At 43.9% G+C, this 21,506-nt stretch overlaps 1 protein-coding gene across 1 annotated transcript in view; it reads right to left on the reverse strand.

The window, feature by feature from the left end:
* MAMDC2 (MAM domain containing 2) overlaps positions 1 to 21,506 on the reverse strand; it is a 161,301-nt gene that overhangs the window by 59,826 nt on the left and 79,969 nt on the right. The window contains exons 5-7 of the mRNA XM_004440631.3: positions 19,175 to 19,312; positions 7,046 to 7,302; positions 3,190 to 3,283 (exon numbers count right to left, since the gene is read on the reverse strand). Coding sequence (XP_004440688.1) covers positions 3,190 to 3,283; positions 7,046 to 7,302; positions 19,175 to 19,312 — 489 coding nt within the window. The remainder of the gene's footprint in view (positions 1 to 3,189; positions 3,284 to 7,045; positions 7,303 to 19,174; positions 19,313 to 21,506) is intronic.

The raw sequence follows: 21,506 nt of genomic DNA on the forward strand, positions 1-21,506 counted from the left end.
AGCTCAAAGCTGGCTTGGGGAAGAGAGTGAATGAGACCTGGCCCCAGACAGGAATCGTGATGGAGCAGGAGCTGGGCCACTGACCAGGCTGTGGAGACCCTTGAGGGCATCTGAGCCAAGGAAAGCTGTGGCAACTTCAGCTGTAACCTAGGCAACGATTGGAACCAGGTTTCCAATTAGACAAGAGGTCTGGGCTGTGTGTTATTGGTCAATATTGGGAATTAGGCCCAGGTAGGCATCCTTTGAGAGGTGTATCTATGAGTGTCGGGATCCTCCCAGCCCCTGGCCTGGGTATGGGGTGGATCCAAGCCCAGGCAGGAGGTTGGGCCCCACGTACCAGAGCAGTGGAGCTCTCAGTTTGGGTTGGGCATGAAGGCAGGATTCCTAGAAGTGGATGGAATCACCTGTTAGGCACTCAAGGACTTACAGACCAAAAGAGGAGCTTATTCCTATGATCTAGACTTGAGGCCAAATGTGGTGGTGGAGGGGGAGTTTTGGAGTAGAAAATGCTCAGAAAGGGAAGCGCTGTAACTCAACGCCAAGGGAGCGGGGAGGTCTCACTGTCCTCTGGAAGCATCCTCGGGAATATTTGGGAAGCAACATGACACTGGCGTTTAACACCTGTGACTACACGATGGGTGTCAGGTCTGGGAGACTGGATTAACTCTACCCAACCAGAGGGTGAGAACGAGACGCTTCACATGTTGAAAGAATTTCCGTCTCAACCTACTAGAAAGATGAGGGAACAAAATGCTAGATCCAGCTGGGAAAAGCAGAGACAACAAGTCTGGAGCTAACCAAGATAAAGAAAAAATTGTTGGCACCTGTTATGAAACAGGTGGTGGAGGGGGAGTTTTGGAGTAGAAAATGCTTAAGGGCATTTTCTATTTGTGAAATGGCATAAACTATTTGTGAAATGTAAGACGAAGTATGAAAACTAGAGGGCTCAGCTTCTAAGACTCAGAATCTGGTCCACAGCTGCTTAATGAAAGCCCCAAAGCAGGCTCCCGCTTACACATCCATCAAGGTAGTGCCCTTTGCTGGTTTTCTTTAGTTTCAGTCTGAACCCTGTTCTCCAGGGAATGGATGGGAGTCTTCTGAAAATTAAGTAAATAATATTAAGTCTCATGACCAAGCATTTTCTGTGCGCCATACTCTGCTAAGGCCTTCACAGACATTAACTCATCCATCTTCCTGACAACTCTATGGAACAGATTCTTCCATCCTTGTCCAATAAATGTGGAAACAGAGTCTCAGAGAGGTTAATTAACATGACCAAGGTCACACAGCTTGCAAGTAGCAGAGTAGGGATGTGAATCCAAAGTCCTGGCTCTCGAGCATAACACTATGGAGCACGCAATTAAACTGTTTTAAGGCAGAGTTGATATGTTGGGAAGTTGTGAAGACCAATATGGAGCCTTGGTTAACCTAACTATATAGAAATGTGAATCTCCGGTGGTCCCTGAGAAGGAAGTATCTTTATGTGGGCCGGATTTTACAGACTGAGAGGCCACCGGCCCTTTCAATAAATGGTCCTTAATTTGCTGGAATCTTTCTTTTCCTGTCACCAGTCAGTAGGAAAGAGTTCACATATATTCTGTATCTTTTTAAAAGGGAGAGTGTTTCCAAACATTACTTCTAAGATGGTTCGGTAGATTCCATTACCCCCACCCACCCTCCAAACAGTGCGGATCTAGAATAAACACCTCTTCTCCCATATGTATAACTTGGAAATATAGATGTTCAATGTAAATGCCTAGTGACAGAGAAGAGGAACTTCCTAAAAATAATGATAAAGAGGTTGTGAAACTACTATTAACATCATTGAAATATTAACTGACGGGATTAGGGAGCAATCAGATTTAAAGAAGTAAAACAATTTTGGTTTCTGTGTTCTGTCAAATTTAGAGACTCTTCTAATCTTTGATTACAATTTGGATTAAATCATTTTAATGAAATTATGTAAATCCTTGGGGCCGGCCCCATGGCATAGTGGTTAAGTTCGGCACGTTCTACTTCGACGGCCCTAGTTCACAGGTTTGGATACCAGGTGTGGGCCCTACACCACTCGTAAGCCGCGCTGTGGTAGTGATCCATTTATAAAAAAAGTAGAGGAAGATTGTCACAGATGTTAGTTCAGGGCTAATCTTCCTCAGCAAAAAAAATAAATAAATAAATCCAGTATGGTTCTGTTTCACTAGCTTTTTTTTTTTAAATTAGAATTAGTAAAAAATAATGTTTGATTTCAGCAAATTAGTATGTTTCTCTCTAGTTTTGGGGTAACAGTTTAGCTCAAGTAGAAAATACTATCTTTATCAGTCCCCTTGCTTGTAGAATATATCTGAAACCACATTAAATTAGAGACCAACTCTATCTTAATTGAAAGACTACAAAGGCCAAGTTCAAAAGCTTACTTTCATGCTCCAAAACCCAGAATGAGGGCTCATTAATAAGAAAGGATGACCACAATGTCTCCCTGGGGCCCCTCAAGGAAACAAACTCACTAAAGGGTAAGGTCAATTGCATTTATCTGGGTTATCATTAATAACAATGTCATCCTTCTTATTCTAAAAATTTGTTTTCTAATTCATTTTGAATCAATTTGCTTACCTATTTTCCACTGAAGGCAAGAATTTCCTCCCTTTTCTAAACACTGTTAATAGAAATTACTAAATTGACTATGATAACCTGAACGTTCACTGAGAAAGCGACATTAAATCGAATACATAATATTTAGCCAAAAACCACCATAGAGATGAATACCAAATACTAACATCTTTAAATATGAGGACATTTATAGGTCTTGGATATATAAAATTGGAAAGAGTTTTTATAATTCTACTCAGTAGATTTTGAGAGTTTTCTCCACTGACTCATCCACCTGTCTATGGAGAAAGACAGGGCGGCAATGAGTTTGTATTATTTAATTTTCATTTCTGAGTAGGTAGGGAAGATGAAAGCTCCTTAACACATGACAACTGGCCTCGGGTGTCAGAAAAATTAGATTCACTTTGTGAGGGGGAAAAAGAGTAATACACCAGAAAAATGACTATTTGGTTAAATAATTTTTTAAGGATGAGATAACAGGAAAGGTGAGGAAATTAGAAGGAATTAAAGCAAGATGCCCATAGGCATCTATTGAGAAAGGAAAATCCCAAATGTGAGGAAGAAGAAAAAAAGAATGCTTACCTGTCTGATTTTGGCAGGGAACAGGAGAGAAAGAAATATCATCCACGGCCACATACCCTCCTTTGGGACCATTGAAAGCAACTTCAAAAATAACCTAGAGGAAAATGACATATTGTTACAGGTTTACATGTTTCCTGTTAGGCTTATGTGCTCTTAAGCGTGATTTAAAATGATGTGTCAATCAAGCCAGGTGAGGCCAAGTTATAAGTACTGAAGGAATTATGTTCTTAAATACAGGAGTTTGGGCAGCTCCCTCCTCAACCCATCGTCTCTTAGGGAGAGGGGATACTAAGCCCTAAGTTGTATTTTATTGGTGAATGTTTTCCCCTCCCTTGAGTGTCACCTAAAGTACCTATGTCACTTTCTGACAGAACTACAGAATTGACAGTTTGCCTGATGAACTTCAATTAAAGAGACAACAGGCTACTTGCAGAAAGCAGGCTAGGTTCTTCCCTGCCCTTCAAAGAGAACTAAGCCCCTCTGAGGCCCTTTCCCTTCTTACACATGGAATTCTATTTGAGGGTCCTGGACAAAGATGCAGCAATCAGAGATGATTACCCTGATGGCTAAGGCAAAATCAGGCCCAGCAAGTCTATGCATGGATGTTAGGGTTTCAGCAAGTCCGGGCATGTGCAAGTGGTTAGAAAGAACATGGGGTTCATGAGTTCAACTCCATTCGTGTTGCTCTCTTCTTTGCCAACTTTAACTCTGATTTCAATCAACACCTTCTGCCTGTGACCATGGGGATCAGGTGTGCTGGGCACAGTATTCAGCCGTGATGGGGAAACCACCCAAGTATGCAGTCCACTCTTGTGAATTGATAACATGAGAAGATACAGTGTTGAGCAGGGGTTGAAACAGACGCCTACAAGGGCCAGGCAGGCAATGCAAATGCATGACGTGGGCTTGGTATGACACAGCAGGACAGGGTGCGGACTGTGGTGAAATGGAGAACGAGAGCCCTGTGTAAACGGAGCAGCTACTGCTCAGCTTTGTCAATTGCTCACATGTGAGATTTCAGGCCTAATATATCTGGATCTACCAAACTGTCAAGAAAACCTGGATCCCTAGATTTTTATTTGAAATCTTTAGATTTTTCAATGTTGGCAATTAATTTAAAAATTAAAACAAAGAAACAAAAAACCAAACACCGTTAGAGCAGCCAGGCAGGTCATTGTGGGCTAGCTTTGACCCACAGGCTTCTAGTTTTCAACCTCTTCTGAAGAGAAGGGTGTCTTGGAGGCAGACAGACCAGAGTTTAAATCTCATTTGCATCACTTACAAAAGCTAGGAGACCTTGGGTACATTGCTAAACCTCTCGAGGCCTCACTTTTCTTATTTATAAAATAGGCATAATAACACTTACCTTGCAGGACTGATGAGCAGATTAAATGAGATAATGTACATAAAGATCCCAGCCTGGAGTCAGGTGTGTAATGAGCTTTGAACTAAATTCATGCCTCTGTCTGCAGGTTGACCCAGTCTTGAACTCATACTCAGATTTGAGCCCAGTTAGCCACTAATTAGCTCAAGCAAGCCCCTTTTCTCTTCCAGGTCTCAATTTCTCCATTTTTGAAAAAAAGTTTGGTTTCTAAGGTCCCTTTCAGCTTAACAACAATGGTCCTACAGAGACCTGGTGCCTGCACTCTGCAAAATCCAGGAGCGGCCCTGGAAGTTTGTTTCTGGCAAGGTGGGAAGGGCTGAGAACAAAGGGAACAGATGTGGACAAGTGAGAGAGAGCAAATTAAGTTTACCAACTTAACACAGATTCATGACATTCAGTTCTCCGGGTGCCAGCTGATAAAGTGAATGACGGCACTTGATCTTACCCAGCAGGTCGAATAAGAATGCTATTTCTGATTAGAATATGCTACTGTCCCAACATGCTAATCACAGCCCATGTGCCGCTCTCCTGTTCAGAAAGAGGGTCTCAAATGCTTGTTTTCCTTTTCAAAATTCATTTGAGAATACGGTGACATTAAATTCACTAATTTCTGCAGGATACATTCTTTTTCCTGGCAATTACCAAGAGCAAATACGGCATAATGAGTTCAGACTCAGCAAAATCGTGCACATGTGAATCAAGAGGACAGATATTGGAGTTTAGTAGTGCCCAGAATGATAACATTTCAACCATTGGTTTAAAAAAAATCAGCAACGTCTCACTCATACAAATGTTGCCCAAGGAGTTGATGGTTAGATGGAAGGAGTTTGGAAAGAAAACACTGTCAGTGTGTGTGACTCATTTGACTTTAATAGCAGGAAAAATATCTGAAGCAATATGTGCATTTCTTTTCCTCCTTGTAACCCAAACTCACAGGAAATTTTCCACTGGGCTGCAAGAACACGCTGAGACCTGGTCAGACTTGGGGAGAGGAAATAGCACACATCGTGCAAAAGGCATTGTCCTTTCTCTGGGGCTGAAGGGGGGCGATAGAGGGGGATCGGAAGGGGGTGAGGGGCGTGGCAGGCATGCCATCAGCAGGCAGAACGTGGCAGAAACCAAGACCCAACCCCAACATTCCTCGGAGCTCCACATCAGGCGAGCAGATGGTGCCACCGAAAAGCATCCAGAGGATAATCTGCTCCTTCTGCACTTTAAAGGCAACCAGGGAAAATAGTGCAAAGTGAAAAGTAGGGGATCTCAATAATTTGTGATAACTAAAACTCTACTTAAAGCTCCAAATCTGCAGCCACAATGTTGTGCTCCCTGATTCTGGGGGTCCCACAGGGTCCTCAGACAGAGCAGGGCCTCCTCCTTCAGCGTGAGGTCCGATTTTAGTCCAAGAACCAAGTGTCCTGGCACTCACCAGCTGTGTGACCTAGAAAACAATGTCAACCTTCTTGGACTCTCCGCTTTCTCCTTTCTCATCTGTAATATGCAGATAGTTTTATCTACTTTGTTGGATTGTTGTTAAGCACTGGATTACATACATAGATACAGATATGTATTAATATATGCGCTTAGAGAAAAGGTCTTCAAGATAAACACCCAAATGTTAGTAGTGCTCATCTTTGCAGGGTTGGCCGAGGGTGTTTTAGTTTGTTTTGCTTCCTCGAATTTTTTAATTCCTCTGCATTGTTCATTTATCACTCATGTAACTATAAAAAGTTTTAAAACTAAGGCACCAAGGCTTGTTTCAAATTAGGGCCACAATTGTAAGTTTATTTCTGATTTTTAAAACATTATTTATCCTGTAAAGGAGAAAAGAAGAAAATAAGTCTTTTTTTTTTTTTAATCTAGTAAGACTATTCCTTCAAGTAAGAGAAACCTTTGTCACTGCTCTCAGCAATGACAGGTCAAGAGGGAGTTTCTTTTTACCCCTTAAAGGGGCACATATGTATGATGATGGATGGCAACTAGACTTATGGTGGTGAACACGATGCAGTCTATACAGAAGTCGCAATATAATGATGTACACCTGAAATTTATATAATGTTATGAACCAATGTGACCTCAATAAAATAAAATTAAAAATTTTAAAAAGAAAAATTCAAAAAAAAGAGTGAGTTTCACTTAGAAGGCACTGATCTCCTCTTTTGAACTCACCATGACCACAGTGCAAAGTTCAGAGGGAGAGTGTGTGGAAGAAATCCAGTTGGTTGACTGGCTTTTCCATATTTGTGCTTATAAGAAACACTCTTTTTAGAAAATGAAGGCAGCAAAGGAGGAAGGCAGAAGGGAATACAGAGGAAGGGAGAGAAATGGAGGGGGCCAAGGAAGGGAACAGAAAGATAAAGATTGAGACACAGCAGAAAAGACTGTTGAGTCTCCTGATCTCCATGCCTGTGTGTGCACGGCATCCCTGCAGAGCGGCCAGGTTGGGGGGGCACCTGGCACACCTGGCACACCTACCTCCATGGGGTACGGAGCACTGAACTCCACCTCAGCGAGGTTCCAGGCAGCACTCCCTGAACGGCCTCTTTTCCAGATCTCTTCATAAAGGCCGGCCGCATCCCGAGTATAAACGGAGAAGATACTGTCATTCTCCTGCAGGAGCTGGTAATAAAACGACAGGCAGCCGGACATAGGGGCCGTGGTCATCGGGGAGATGAGCTGGGCCACCTCCTGGAAGTGCTTGACGTAAACCGAGTCCACGTACATGTAGTGTCCTGAAAATTACACAGCATAAGACAGGCAGTGGGATTTTCAGATGAAACGGTGTGATTCCGGGATTTACTTCAAAATAACCCAGTGGCTAGGTGGAGGGGAAGCGAATGAGTTATGGATGAAAGAAGTGTGGCTGTGGGTTGATGAATGTCCCAGCTGGGAGGTAAATACATGGAGTTCATTGTGCTCTGCTAAATACAAGATAAGAACCATCCTTTTCCTTTTCCTTGCTTTTGACTGAAGTAAAACATACATATGGAGAGGTGGACGTATAATTTGTAAAGTGCTTGAATTTTCACAAGCTGAACACAGCTGTGGGAAGAAACAGAACATCACCCCAGAAGCCCTCCTCCCCTGAGTCTTCTTTGAGTTATACGGTTTCTAGGAGCATACCAAGCATACCATCTGTTCTTCAAAGAGCATAGAGAGACCCTCCTGTACATCTTTACAATATACGCAAAATGTCACTATGTATTCTTGGAGTGAAACAAAGATTTTGAATTCACACTAGACGACAAGTTGTACCTCTTTAATAGAAAGAACTGAGTTTGAATTCTGTTCTACCTTTTACTAGCCCTGTGACCTTGAGCAAGTTACTGATTATCTCTGGGCTTCAATTTCCTGATCTCTAGAATGAGTATCAAATACTTCTAATAGGATTGATGTAAGTATTAAATGAGATTATGTATGTGAAGTGTTTAGTATGCGCCCAGCACACTGTAATCGCCTAACATAATTATAATGAAATAAAGTAATGCCATTAATGGTTCTAGTACTATGCTTTCCCCAATGTCTGTTTTGTATAAAGGGTAGCTATTATTATTAGCAATTTGGTCTGAATTTATTTAAGCTGCAATGACAGATGAGTGCTATCCAATGTAGCTTTGATAGAATGGCCTTTCTATTTACAAGCTCAGAACAATTACAGCTTAATATCTTTGTCTTTATGACATGGTGCCTGGTTAGTAATAACTCTTATTATCCTCGGCAAAATAGCAGTAAGGATATTAGGATGAATATAGGCATTCACACGGTTTGCACCTAGCACACCACCCAGTATGTGGTAGGCCTTCAACAAATGGTTATTCAAAGCACAAATATGGTCTCAAAACGGTCCTCACCTCAACAGGGCAGAGGGGAAAGATGGACAAATCAAAGCTTACTTTCTCCCGGCAGCAAACTGTTCAACCTCCTGAATAATCCCCCTTGCTTAAATATAATTTCTCTGATCATCTCACCAAGTCATGCAACTGTGAATAAATAGCGATCACGAGCTCAGAAGATCAGAGGAGCCAGGCAGATCAAGTATATGATTGAAGTGGAGTGGGTCAGGGAGAAAACAGAGTGAGGAATTAGTTGCCAACATTTGAAATCATATTTCACCAGCAACAAGAAACAGAAACTAAGCTTCTCTGGAAAAATCAGAAAAATCTGATAGCGCTAGGCCCATATTCCTGTGTTGCAACAAACAGCTGATGGTAAAGAGTGGCGGCCCCTTGCGTGGGCCTGTATTCTCCATCCCATCTCTGAGAGCCCATCCCTCTCCTCCCAGCTGATGTCCTGACATCCCACCCCAGTGCGGTAGGCCTTTCCCACTGAAACTCAAAATCCAGATTTTTCACAGTAAATCTATCCATTTTAAAATGATACCCCGTGTATTAATTTGCTAGGGTTGCTGTAACAAAGTACCACAAGCTGGGTGGCTTAAACAACAGAAATTTATTATTTCACAGTTCAGGAGGCCAGAAGTCTGAGATCAAGGTATTGGAAGGATTTGACTCCTTCCGAGGGCTGTGAGGGAGAATCTGTTCTATGCCTCTCTCCTAGCTTCTGGTGGTTTGCTGGCAGTCTTTGCTTTCCTTGGCTAGCACATCTCTGCCTTCATGTTCACATGGCATTCTCCCTTTGTGCACGTCTCTCTGTGTCCAAATTTCCCCTTTTTATAAAGACACCAGTCATATTGGATTAGGGGTCCACCCTACTTCAGTATGACATCTTAACTAATGACATCTGCAACAACCCTATTTCCAAATAAGGTCACATTCTGAAGTACTGAGGATTAGTACTTTAACATACGAATTTTGAGGAAATACAATTCAACCCATTACACCCCTACCACAATTTTTTAAACTTTGTGTGTGCCAAATAAACATATCTGCAGGCTGGAAGCAGCTGATGGGCTCCCACTTGGCTGCCTCTGGGGAAGGTTTTAAAGGAAGAATCAGAATGTCAGACTGAACAGAATCAGAGAACTTCTGAGATGGAAGGAAGGCCACGACTCCCCATCCTAAGCCCAACGCCCTCCACAGCACTGGGTAGCCAGCCAGCCTCTACTAGGACACTTCACTAATGGGGAACACATGTGGCCAGTTAGCCCCTGTAACACGCCTTCACTCACTGAGAACTCATCTGAGTGTCAAAGGCAGAGACGAAGTGTTAATGCCCTTTGTAATATGCCTTACCAATGAAACAGAACCCCTTTCCAAGACATGCCACTGGGGGACATGGGTGGAGGAGAGCTATAATACTTTGTTTCCTTGATCCTTCATTGTGGGGGCCATGAGGTGGGCTGCCGACATCTCCTTCAAGTTAACCTGCTGCAGGGACCATAGCTGACTCACAGCCTCCAGCTGCCTCACCTTTGGATCCACAGCAACACGTGTGCCAAGGCCACATCACACTGGGCTGTCCTCAGCCTATGACCAAGCATAGCAGGAGTACCAGAGCAGGGCCATTCCACCTGACCTGGGGCTCTTCAGCATGTCCCCATCAGCCTGGCCTCTCTCTTTCACAGGTGTCAGCCTTCCATCCTGTGCTGAAGGCTCTCCCCACCCAGGGCCACATTATGACTTGGGTTGGCCCTAGGCACTTAGGCTGCTGTGGGACCCTTCCTCCATACAAAATATTAAAAATGATATTTTATGACTGCATTGGTATGAAGATGACTATAATCTAGGATGAATGTATTATATTTGTTGTTATTACATTCATTTTTTTCCAGATTAAAATAAAATTAAAACATTCTTGTGGATCCCTAAAAATGTTGAGGCTCCTAGGCACTGTGACTGCTATGCCTAATGGATACATTGACCCTGGCCCAGCTCCTTCAGCTTCCTCCCCCTTTATCCTTCACAGCCATTTCCCCCAATAAACCTCTTTCCCACCTAAGCCCAGCTTAGTGTCTGCTTCTTGGAAGACCCAAACGCACACGGCCATGAAGAGAGAAATCATTCTACCCAGGGTGAGAAGCATCTCCAGAGGCTCTAGGAGACTCTCAGTGAATCTCGGGGACACCACACAAATCCACTTGAAACTATTCATTGTACTTCCGCAGTGCACGATAACTGTGCTTAGAGCTATGTCTCATACTCTGCCCCACTACACATTCAACTTCCTCACAGCTGACAAATATCTGATAGTCCTCTTTAAAGGCTAGTTACTCACCTGCTGTGTGGATAATATTGTAATCCCTGAATTGGCAGTTAAAGTGCCTCATAAACAACTCATGCACAACACACTAGGGCAAGAGAGCCACAGTCACATTTCTGATCCAAAAAAACCCCTCCAGCAAACACAATGTGACCTGCTCAAAGTGAGTCAGAGAGGCTGCTGGGAATAAGACCAGGACTGCTGACACCAAGTCTCATGCGGAACCACCAGACTAGACCACATTCTGTCGCCTCCTCTTTTCCTCTCCATCTCATTTGTTGCCAAAGTTGGGTACTATTTACTGACAATCTGAGTAAGGCTGTTTCTCACTGGGAAACAAAAGGTGGCTCATCATAAGTTCATCATCTCAGCTGAAGGGGTGGGGATGATTCAGAAATCACCAGGTGTCGGCTCCAAGAGGCCAGGCTGGAGGCTTGACAACCAGTCCAGGCTGAATGTGTGTCATCGCATATAACATGCTCTGAGGGAGAGAAGCAAATGGTTGGGTGGGTGCAGACACCATTTTGTGTACCTTGCCAAGGGAAACTAAGAAGGTAGCCTGGAGTTCTTGAGAAATTACGCCTAGTGTCTGGTATTATAAGAATTTTCCTGCCCAGTTCAATGAGGCCCACCCTCCTATCTGGTCCAGGGTTCTAGAGCCTCCAGAATCTGGGAGAAGAAATTATTATTTTTTTTTTGAAATGGAAAATTGGCAAATACAGTTTTCATTTTTTTTTTATTGCAGTAACATTGGTTTATAACATTGTAAAAGTTTCAGGTGTACATCATTGTACTTCTATTTCTGCATAGATTACATCATGTTCACCACCAAAATACTAATTACAACCCATCACCACACATATGTACCGAATCATCCCTTTCACCCTCCCCCCTCCCCCCTTCCCCTCTGGTAACCACCAATCCAATCTCTGTCCCTATGTGTTTGTTTATTGTTGTTATTATCTACTACTTAATGAAGGAAATCATGCGGGAGAAGAAATTTTTATCAGATCTTTTAAGTTTGAGTAGGATGAAACTAGGTATAGATGGACCCTAGGTGGACAGGATCCTATAATCAACCAAGTCACTGGGGATCCTGCAGGCCACCAAGACTTTTAAGTATTAAAACTTTAACGAGAAATGAAAGAGTCTATGAAGGGGGCAATGGGTTCCCCATAAGATGAAAAATTGAGACATCTATTGCCACTCCTCTAAAGTCTGTGCTACTTTGCCATACTCAGACCAGGAGCCAGTCTATTTTTCCCTAATTCTGGATTTTACACTAAAAGCCTACAGTTTCTAAGGAAAACACCAATTTCCAATTCTGTTGAAAGATCAAAACTCTCAGTGATGCCAGCTAAGCTTGGGCCCCTTCTGGGATAAACCGGCAGGGACAGCACATGGACACTTGCTTCTGAAGAGGACTTGCTCCTTTCTTGCAGCAGCCCTCTGAATTGGCTCAACTTTTCATGTGGAACCAGCGGCCCCGGGAGCTAGCCATTTTCCCTTGGATCAGGAAAAGAACTCTGAGGGTAGTTCCTGAACTTTTATTTTCAGTCTGGCTAACCAGCATTCCACAAAGATTGCCCTTGGCTTGGCCGCGATGCCAAAGGCGTCCTCTGACTCAGCTGTGATTCGGCCCCGTTGGCCACATTTGTGCTCCAGTTGCGACGTCTGCATCTGTGTCATGGTTGTCTGGACAAGCTGTCTCCTGGGTAAGGGGGAAAGCTTGGTCTGAAGAAACGTATGCCAGCTGGAAACACCCACTGGTCTGCTGCCATTGTGAGGAGACCGCACCCCAGGACAGAAAGTTATCGTGCCTGCTCTCCCAGTCTACGAATCCAACAGTTATCTTCATGAAACTTTAGTTCTATGGGTTTGGGTGAATTTTACTATAATAGAGTCAGACTCTAGTCTTTTTATATAGCTTTCTGGGATGACATCAAGGTAGATGAACGTGAAGTCTCTGCTAAGACCTCAGTGCCAAGAACAACGAAGGACAAGTACCCCTATTTTCTAAAGAGCAGTGCCGGACCACCAATGTAGAATATGCTCCATTGTGGCCGACCTGGCACCTACGCCAGTTCCACCAGATTCAGCCCATCTCTCCCCTCCAGCCTGTATACAGGACAAGGCCAGAGAGGGACCAGAGAGATTGGAGACAGAGTTTCTTTGAAGAGAGTTGTCATGGAGCTGCCCTGCCTTGTGTTTCCTTTCGACCTCCCAAGGGAAAGGGAGGAGATGCTTCCCCTTTCTTACCTTGATCCAAGGAAAGGCACTTCAGGCAGCCACCTCAGTGGAGGCGGGAAACTGCCATCTAATCTCATCCCTATCCAAGCTTCCAGAATTCCTGGGTTCTGCAACCGCCCTAGGCCTTGAGAGGAGGGTGGTCAGAGTTACAGGGAGAACTTGATTGGTGATAACTGGATTTTGCAGGGTACAGAGGCTGGTGCCTGACTCTTAACTGCATTTATCTAAAGGCAAGATGGCTGTAGGGACCTGTGGGGGCAGAGTGGAGAGAAAGGATTTTGTTTCAAGTGAGCTACACTTCTCGAGTTTGATGGAGCAAAAATTGGAGTTTTCCCTTAGGCTAAGCAGACAACGCAGAAGGTAGCTGGGCTGGCGTGCCTTGAAGGGACTCTTCTCAAGAGGACTGCATACAGGGCGGTAACTCCAACAGAAAGGGGCTGGCGGGGTGCACTATTACCTCTAAGCACTAACGGGGATTCGCAGGTGGCCGGCCAGAGAGTGCATCATCCCTGGCTGGGAATAGTGGAGTGGATGCCCCCCGGGCTGTGTGAGAAACGGCCAGCAGTTGGCCACGTGCAGTATGAAGGGCATCAACTCCAGCTTAAACAGCACTCGTCACATAAAACCTCTTTTCCCGCAGCCGGCCGGTGGCGCAGCGGTTAAGTGTGCGTGCTCCGCTTCGGCGGCCGGCGGCCGGGGTTCGCAGGTTCAGGTCCCAGGCATGCACCGACGCACCACTTGTCAAGCCATGCTGTGGCGGCCTCCCATATAAAGGAGAGGAAGATGGGCACGGATATTAGCCCAGGGCCAATCTTCCTCAGGAAAAAGAGGAGGATTGGCATCGGATGTTAGCTCAGGGATAGTCTTCCTCACGAAAAAACAAAAAACACCTTTTTTCCCCTTCCCTTTCCTTCCCTTCCCTTTCTGTTCCACCCCCTTCAAACCTACCCCAATCCTGGAGGAGCCAGAAGCAGCACAGTGAGGGAGGGAAGAGCGGGGGAAGAGCCAGGGGAAGAAGTCTGAGAAACAAAGCACAAAGCCCTCTCTCCACTGCCGCTCTGTGCTGGGGGCTGAGGGAAGATTTGAATTGGATGAGATGTTGGAGTTTTGACTTGACTGAACTTAATCCTTGAAAAGGACACTGTTAGTTAATATCTGAAAGTGACTGGAAAGGACAGAGAAAGGAGACTCAGCAGAGCTTGCACAAAGACAATGGTAAGAAAATGAATAAAGCTGCTTCCCTACTGAGGACTCTGCAATGAACCAAATGGATCAATGCAGAGACCGAATGAATAGTTGCTGTTAAGACGATGCTTGAGCTCAATCCGAACGGAAATGAGAAGAGTGTCATGAGTTATGGAAAGACGATCCATTTATCTCATGGTCTTTGATGGAATAAAATAATTCTAAACCTATTTTAGGCTTTGAAACCTTGTTCAGGTGCTTCTAGAGCAGCAGCATAAGCAGATTTGATTTAAAAAATCTCAGCAAAGAAGTAGATTTCCCTCATTATTTATCCAGCAATTATCTTCCTTTTGCTCAGGCGGGTAGGAAATGGTAATGATCTGAGCTGTCAGTCGGTTATCTCCTGAAAGATTTGGTTTCACTTCATAAAATATTAACAAAGAAAAAAAATCCATATGTGATGAATCAGAATTGAATACAAAAAAGCAAGATAATACCGCATTCCCCCAGTATTTCAAAGACGCCCCATCACAATTCTCACTGTGTTATTTTAGCCGTTTCCATCATTAGGCAAGAATGTGGATACAAATAAAATGGAAACAGATTCATAGATACAGAAAAGGAACTGGTGGTTGCCAGAGGGGAGGGGGTGGGGGCGGGCAAAATAGGTGAAGGAGATTAAGAGGTCTAAACTTCCAGTCATAAAATAAATGTCACGGGGTGTAATGCACAGCATAGGTAATATAGTCAACAATATTACAATAACTGTATGGTGACAGATTTAACTAGACTTATCGTGGTGATCATTTCATAATATACATAAATATCGAATCACTATGATGTACACCTGAAACTAATATGATATTGTACGTCAATTATACTTCCAGTAAAAAATAATTTGGAGACATAGTGCTCATTTGAAAAATCCACCTCATTGCTTGGGGCTAAGTGTTAAAAACACACAGCCAGGGCCGGTCCCGTGGTTTAGCAGTGAAGTGCGCGCGCTCCACTACTGGCAGCCCGGGTTCGGACCCCGGGCGCACACCGACGCACCGCTTCTCCGGCCATGCTGAGGCCGCGTCCCACATACAGCAACTAGAAGGATGCGCGACTATGACATACGGCTATCTGCTGGGGCTTTGGGGGAAAAATAAATAAATAAAATTATAAAAAAAAAAAACACACACAGCCAAATGAAGGAAAACTCATATCCACATCATATTTTTCAGATATTATATTCACTGTTCCCTTTTCTACAACGCAAGGGCCAGGGTCCTCCTGGGAAGACCTTTCAGGCTCTCTGCAGCTCTGAAGCTTCTGAGCAGGCAGCCCGCTTCCCTCACCCCTGCTGTTCGCGTCTCCAGTTTTTACCTGAAAGCAAAGTCAGAAGCTGCTTCCAGGAAATGAATGAACATGAGATGCGTTTATAGAGAGCCAAATCTGCTGCTGCAGGCAGACATCTGAACATTTAAACTTTACTTTGCCACTCAAATTGATAGAGCTCAGGGAAAATCAATATACCCAATAGAAGGCAAAGGTAATAAGAAAGGCAACCCCTCTCCTATTTAGAGGATTGGAGGGTTTTTTTCCAAGAGTGATCCTGGTCCAACCTTTGAGTCATATGGGCAGAGAACTTTTCAAGTAAAATATTTTATTTATTTTTTTTTAATTTTTTTTTCAGGTGTACATCATTGTACTTCTATTTCTGCATGGACTACATCATGTTCACCACCAAAATACTAATTACAACCCATCACCACACACATGTACCGAATTATCCCTTTCACCCTCCTCCCTCCCCCCTTCCCCTCTGGTAACCACCAATCCAATCTCTGTCCCTATGTGTTTGTTTATTGTTGTTATTATCTACTACTTAATGAAGGAAATCATACGGTATTTGACCTTCTCCCTCTGACTTATCAAGTAAAATATTTTAGAATCTTTAGAACTCATCTTTTTCAGCCCCGTTCTATATAGTGAGACGTCTTACATAGGAGTCCAGGCGTGAGAAGTGTGAATGAGCATACGTGTGTGTGTGTGCATGTGTGTGCGCGCATCGGGTGGGGAGGAGAGGGCTGTCCGGCTAATGACGGGGCAAACCAACAGTCCAAAAGTTGAAGAGAAGTTGGAGTGAACTAGCCAAGAGTTGGGCGAACCGAGTGGAATGCAGGCATCTAGGCTCCCTGTTCATGGAACGTAACCTGGGATCTAGGACCTGCTCTGCCATCATCAGACATGCCGGCATTCTCAGATACTCCTCACCATCAAGTTACTCATCCACTCCCACGCCTACCCACCTTTGCATATGCTGTACTTACCTTCTCCTTGCCCATCTGGCCACTCTCCAGTTCTGATATTACTTCCTCTAGAAAGCCTTCCCTGCACCCCAAAACTGAGCTAGTCTTTCCCTTTTCAGTGGTCCTGTATAACATATTTATTTCATATCACTATTAGTCTTGCATCACTGTGCATGTTTGCATGGCAGTTTGGTATCTGGATAATTTGAGGAATACCAAAATATACATCAACACAGAACTATATTAAAGGCATTGAGAAGTCCTGAAATAAAGAAATCTGTTTAGCTTTCTTAACTCAGGGTTTCCCCAGTACATTTGACCCCCTATAGCCCGTCTTCCTTCATATAAATATTATTATACTCAAGAACTGGTATTCAAGGGAACAGCATTTCGGAAAAGTTGGTTCCTCTGATCTCTTTGAGATCAACGACTACTTGTGTATCACCAGGGTATGCAAGAATGCCTGACATATACAAAGTGCTTATTATGTGTTTGTTGAATGAATGAGTGATCAATGAAGAAGCCTCATTCTGGTGTTTGGGCTCTGACTAGACTGACTATATAATCCTGGGCTTGCTGGAAGGGAGGTCAAAGGTCTCCCTAGATTTCTTCCCTTCAGGCTCAGGCTCAGCTGCCTCTTTAGGCTTCGGTATTGACATCAGGGGACTAAGCAATGCTAGTGGGCAAAGCTGCGTGCCTCTGGGATGTGTTTTAGAATAGCCAAGGAAAAAGAGAAAGGATAGGAAAATGGAGAGGGGGCAAAGGGATGAGGAGAGCAAGCGAGAGAGGAGAGAAGCAAGCGCTTGTGACTAGGGTGACAGCACCCTACCACCATGGCGCCATTACGCCTCTCTTGACCCTTCTGGTCAAGGTATTAGAAAAACCAGGTCCTCTTTTCCTCACCCCTTAGTCCCTTTAGTCCTCCCTTTTTCTTTTTTTCTAATGCCATATTCAATGTGCTTATAAGTACTCAGGAGGGACCCAAAACATTTTGGAAATAGATCTCAATGGGTGGTGAACTAGGAGATTTTGATGTATAGCATTAGGTAAAGAGAGGAGAGTAGAATATTGGAACTAGAAGGCATCTTAGAGATGGAATTCAAATTCCTCATTTGCAAACAGGTCAACGGAGACCCTGAGAAGTTAAGGGATTGCCCAGAGTAATGCAGCGCTCTGATAACTGGGTCTGGAGCACAGCGTTCTGACTCCTAGCCTGGTCCTCTTTCTCTATCCCTTGTTGACACAAATATGGTCAGAATGGTCTGTGGTCACAAATGAGAGTGAGGAAGGACTAGGGTGACGCACCCTTCAAAGGAGGGACTGCACTCAAGTGACATAGTCAAGTGGATGATTTGACAACAGTCCACAGGCAACTAGACTGTTGCCTCTTCCAAGAAATATGGTTCTCCCCAGCCAGCGGGTTCTCGCCATCACTGAAGATGAAAATGATGTACTGAACAAGTAACCATCAGACCACGACATTGGTTACCCAGAGGATCTGACTTGGGAACTACTTTTTAAGTGATTTGGGAAAAGTTCTCTAACACTTCCCCATATTTAAGCTTGTACCTCTGTGATAATGACACCAAGGATTATTGCAATTTTAATGCATTCTTTCAAGATTCTCTTTTAAGTTTCTCTCTACTCCTTGAACTAGATTCCTAAGATATGGCAGGAAAACAAACTCAAAATTAGCCTACTTCAATAAATTAAGAAAAAGTCACCTGATTTTTCTTTTTTGAAACCCCAGGAGATTGTTAGTATCTTTATTCATGTAAACAAAAGTCAAGAGGTGGTGACGTTTTATTGTTCTGAGTTAACCCAATTGTCTTTTAAAATATGCAGATTCATGGATTAATCTGTCACGACTGGTTATCATTCACTCTATCCATAACACTCATTTATAGTGTGGTTCCTACAGTGGCCACAGTGGAGATGGGCTGTGTGTCTTTAGGGCCAAAACATGGATATACATGAGGAAACTTCAATTTTTTGTCATTTCCAAAATTGCTAAACCTTCCTTCCTTTTAAAAGAAGGAAGTGAAAATGTTTTGTCTTTTTCTAAGCTCAGTTCCTTATGTAAGTGATCCAAGATGTATCTACACAAATGGTTTCTGGAGCATTCTTTTGTTTTCTTGGTCTACCTTGTCCTTGTCTCCCTTCCGTGGAGGCTTTCTCCTCAAAGCTGACTTCTCACTGATAACCTCTCGTCCTCAATTCCCCTGCAGAGAACCAGCCCAGGTGGCCACTAGGGGGCCCTGTTGCACACCACATTCAGGATTAATCATTGGGATGGCTTAACTCACTGCCACTACGGAAGATCTTAAGGACTTATTCCTGTCATTCTATCTATTTTAGTGAAAAGTAACCTAGGGTTATCCCGGCCTTGGCTTTAGAAATAAGAGATATTGAACAACAAATAGATAAGAAAGTAAAACATAATATGGAAATGATAAAATACCAAGACTAGGTCACAGGTAAAGAAAAGCCTTTAACTGGGTGGCCTACTCCTTAATGATAGGCTCATGTCTGCGGCCTGTCTCTATCTCATGGCTTACTCTTCCCTAATCTTCCACCAGGCTCCTGACCCTACACCCCCACCCCTCCCCTCCCCTCTCTGTTGACAGAGCCACAGTTAGGTCAGGGTAGGGGGCGGGAGGAGATGGCAGAAGCAGTTATCTTGGGAAAAGGACTCCATTTGTCCCCAGCTTACCCAGTTCACTCCTGAAGGTGTGATCCTGCGGGAGAACGGAGTGGGAGTTCCGAATACTTCCTCCTCCGACAAACCAGTTCACGTTGGGGTTCCAGCGGTTCACAAAGCCACAGAGATGATTTTCTTCAAAGTCACATTCTGGCAGAAGAGAAATAAAAACACACTTCATGGTCACACCGGGGTACACTCATACTCACTGCAGTCTGCTCTTAGATATTCAGTTATGTTTCTGGCTCCCTTTGACCAGCGGAACCTTTTTACGGGCACCCCTGGACAATACTGGTCAGGAAGAGAGATCCTGTAACGAATAGAGATTGTGACTCCTCACTGCTTCTTTGGATTGTGGTCCTTCCACCAGCCATCTCTATTTCAAAGCACTATTTAAGGCTATGCTCTTAGCTCCAGAAACTTTATCCACCACCCTTCTGGTAGCCCATTCTTCCATCCTCTTCTCTCCTGACAGACAAGACACCCAGAGCTAAGGGGCATGCTTCCTAGATGCTAAAATCCTCTGCTTTTCTTATAAACAAGAACCCAGTCAGAATAGGTAGGACAGGCATATGCTGGGCTCTAGGTCTTTCTGCAGCTACTGAGTGGAGAAGAGAGAGGAGACAAAGGCACTCCCTCCTCCCCGTTTTAGTAGCGCTGACATGTTTGCACAGATAAACTGTTCCCAGTCAATAGACTCCTTTGGTGGGAACAAGAAACTCACAAGCCAGTGCCTCCATTGACCCCTATAATCATGCAATTAAAAATATGAAGTGTGATTGTGCTGGCCATCCCTCATTGGCCCTTCCAGATCTACTCTATCTTTTTCCACCCTGCTTTGTCCTCCAGAGGTTGACCTGTATGGACTGTATCAATGGGTTCCCCTTCCTTCTGGCTTCCTGTTGGATTCGACCAATGGAAGGAAGGAGGAGGATGAGGTTGGGGGTGTTTATGCCTCGGCTCCCTCCCTGCCGGGTTGCCATGGGTTGGCTGTGTCTCTCTCTTGAGGGCACAGCTCCTGTCAAGAAGCCTTCACCATACAGCTACTGTCTCCAGGTTCTGATAACCCCTCCTCCCTTGCCCATCAGACCTAAAGATGGTGATGGCTCCTGAGTCATCACCGTTACTAGTCCTGGATTACCACACTATCTCTTGCTGGTTTCCTTTATCCTCCACATCTTTGTAGTTCCTTTAATGAGCTTTCCTCAAATTACTCAGCTTGAATGTACCCTCTGTTTCCACTTTCCTGCCAGCACCCTGGCTGATATAGTTATCAATGTGTTTTTACATTAGCAAGCATTGAAAATTTTTAAGATTTTCATTTGCAACTTTTCCCCTGCAGCATCTGCTAACCAATGCCCAACATTCAGTGCCAATGGCAGCCACAGAGTAAAATAAAAAGCAAAATATTCCTCAGTGTGCCAGACACTATTCCAAGCACTTTACATGAATTAACTTAATCCTCAAAACAACCCACGAAGTAGGTACTATTGTTAACCTCATTTTACTCAAAGAAGCAGAGAAAGTGCACAGAATGAAAAGAAAGGTGAGAGCGTCATCATACAGTTTAACAAGATAAAAGTATTGGCACTCCTTTTGTTTTTTAAACAAACCAGAAGCCATCAAGTAATCTGACAAAAGGAAATTAACATTTTTTGAGTGCCCAGGACTGTACCAATCACCTTCATATCCATGATCTCACTAGTCCTCTTAACAATCCTATGAGAGAAGCATTTTATCCCCATTTTACAGGTCATGAAACAGAGGTTGCCGGGTCCAGTGAGTTGACTGAGCCAGCAGGTGGCATTCCACCAGGCGTGTCTGACTAGCCTGTGGGTTGTCTAAGACCCATGAGGCCACCATGTGGGAGCTACAGGGAGGCTCAAAGAAGGGAGCTTGGGTCTAAACTCACTGTATCTTCAGAAAATGGTCACATTCCCCATCTGTTTTCTTTCGCTTGCGTTAGAGACATCATTGAAAGGTCAAAACAAAGAAGTGAGACTCCAGGAATTAGCAAAGGTTTTTTGTTGTTGTTCAGAATTGTCTTTGACTTTCCTTCCTCTTCCTCTCCACAGCCATTCAGCCTCCAAGTACTGTCAGTGCTGAAAAATCTCTCAAATTTACTGCCTTTTTCCCATTCCACTGCCAATCCCAATTTTAGACCCTCATATGTCCCCTCTGTAAGGTCACAATTGCTCCCTTGGGGTTTTCCTACCTCTTACATATTTTCCTTGTTTCCCAACTCATTTTCCATGTGGCAGCCAGAGTTGTCATCTGAAAACGCAGCTGCAGGCCCCTCTGCTGCTGACTTGACTTTTAGCACCTCCTAACCATGTAATTCTTT

The sequence above is a fragment of the Ceratotherium simum genome, chromosome 20 (genome assembly GCF_057802395.1).
Source record: "Ceratotherium simum simum isolate JZ-2026a chromosome 20, ASM5780239v1, whole genome shotgun sequence".
Taxonomy (NCBI): Eukaryota; Metazoa; Chordata; class Mammalia; order Perissodactyla; family Rhinocerotidae; genus Ceratotherium; species Ceratotherium simum.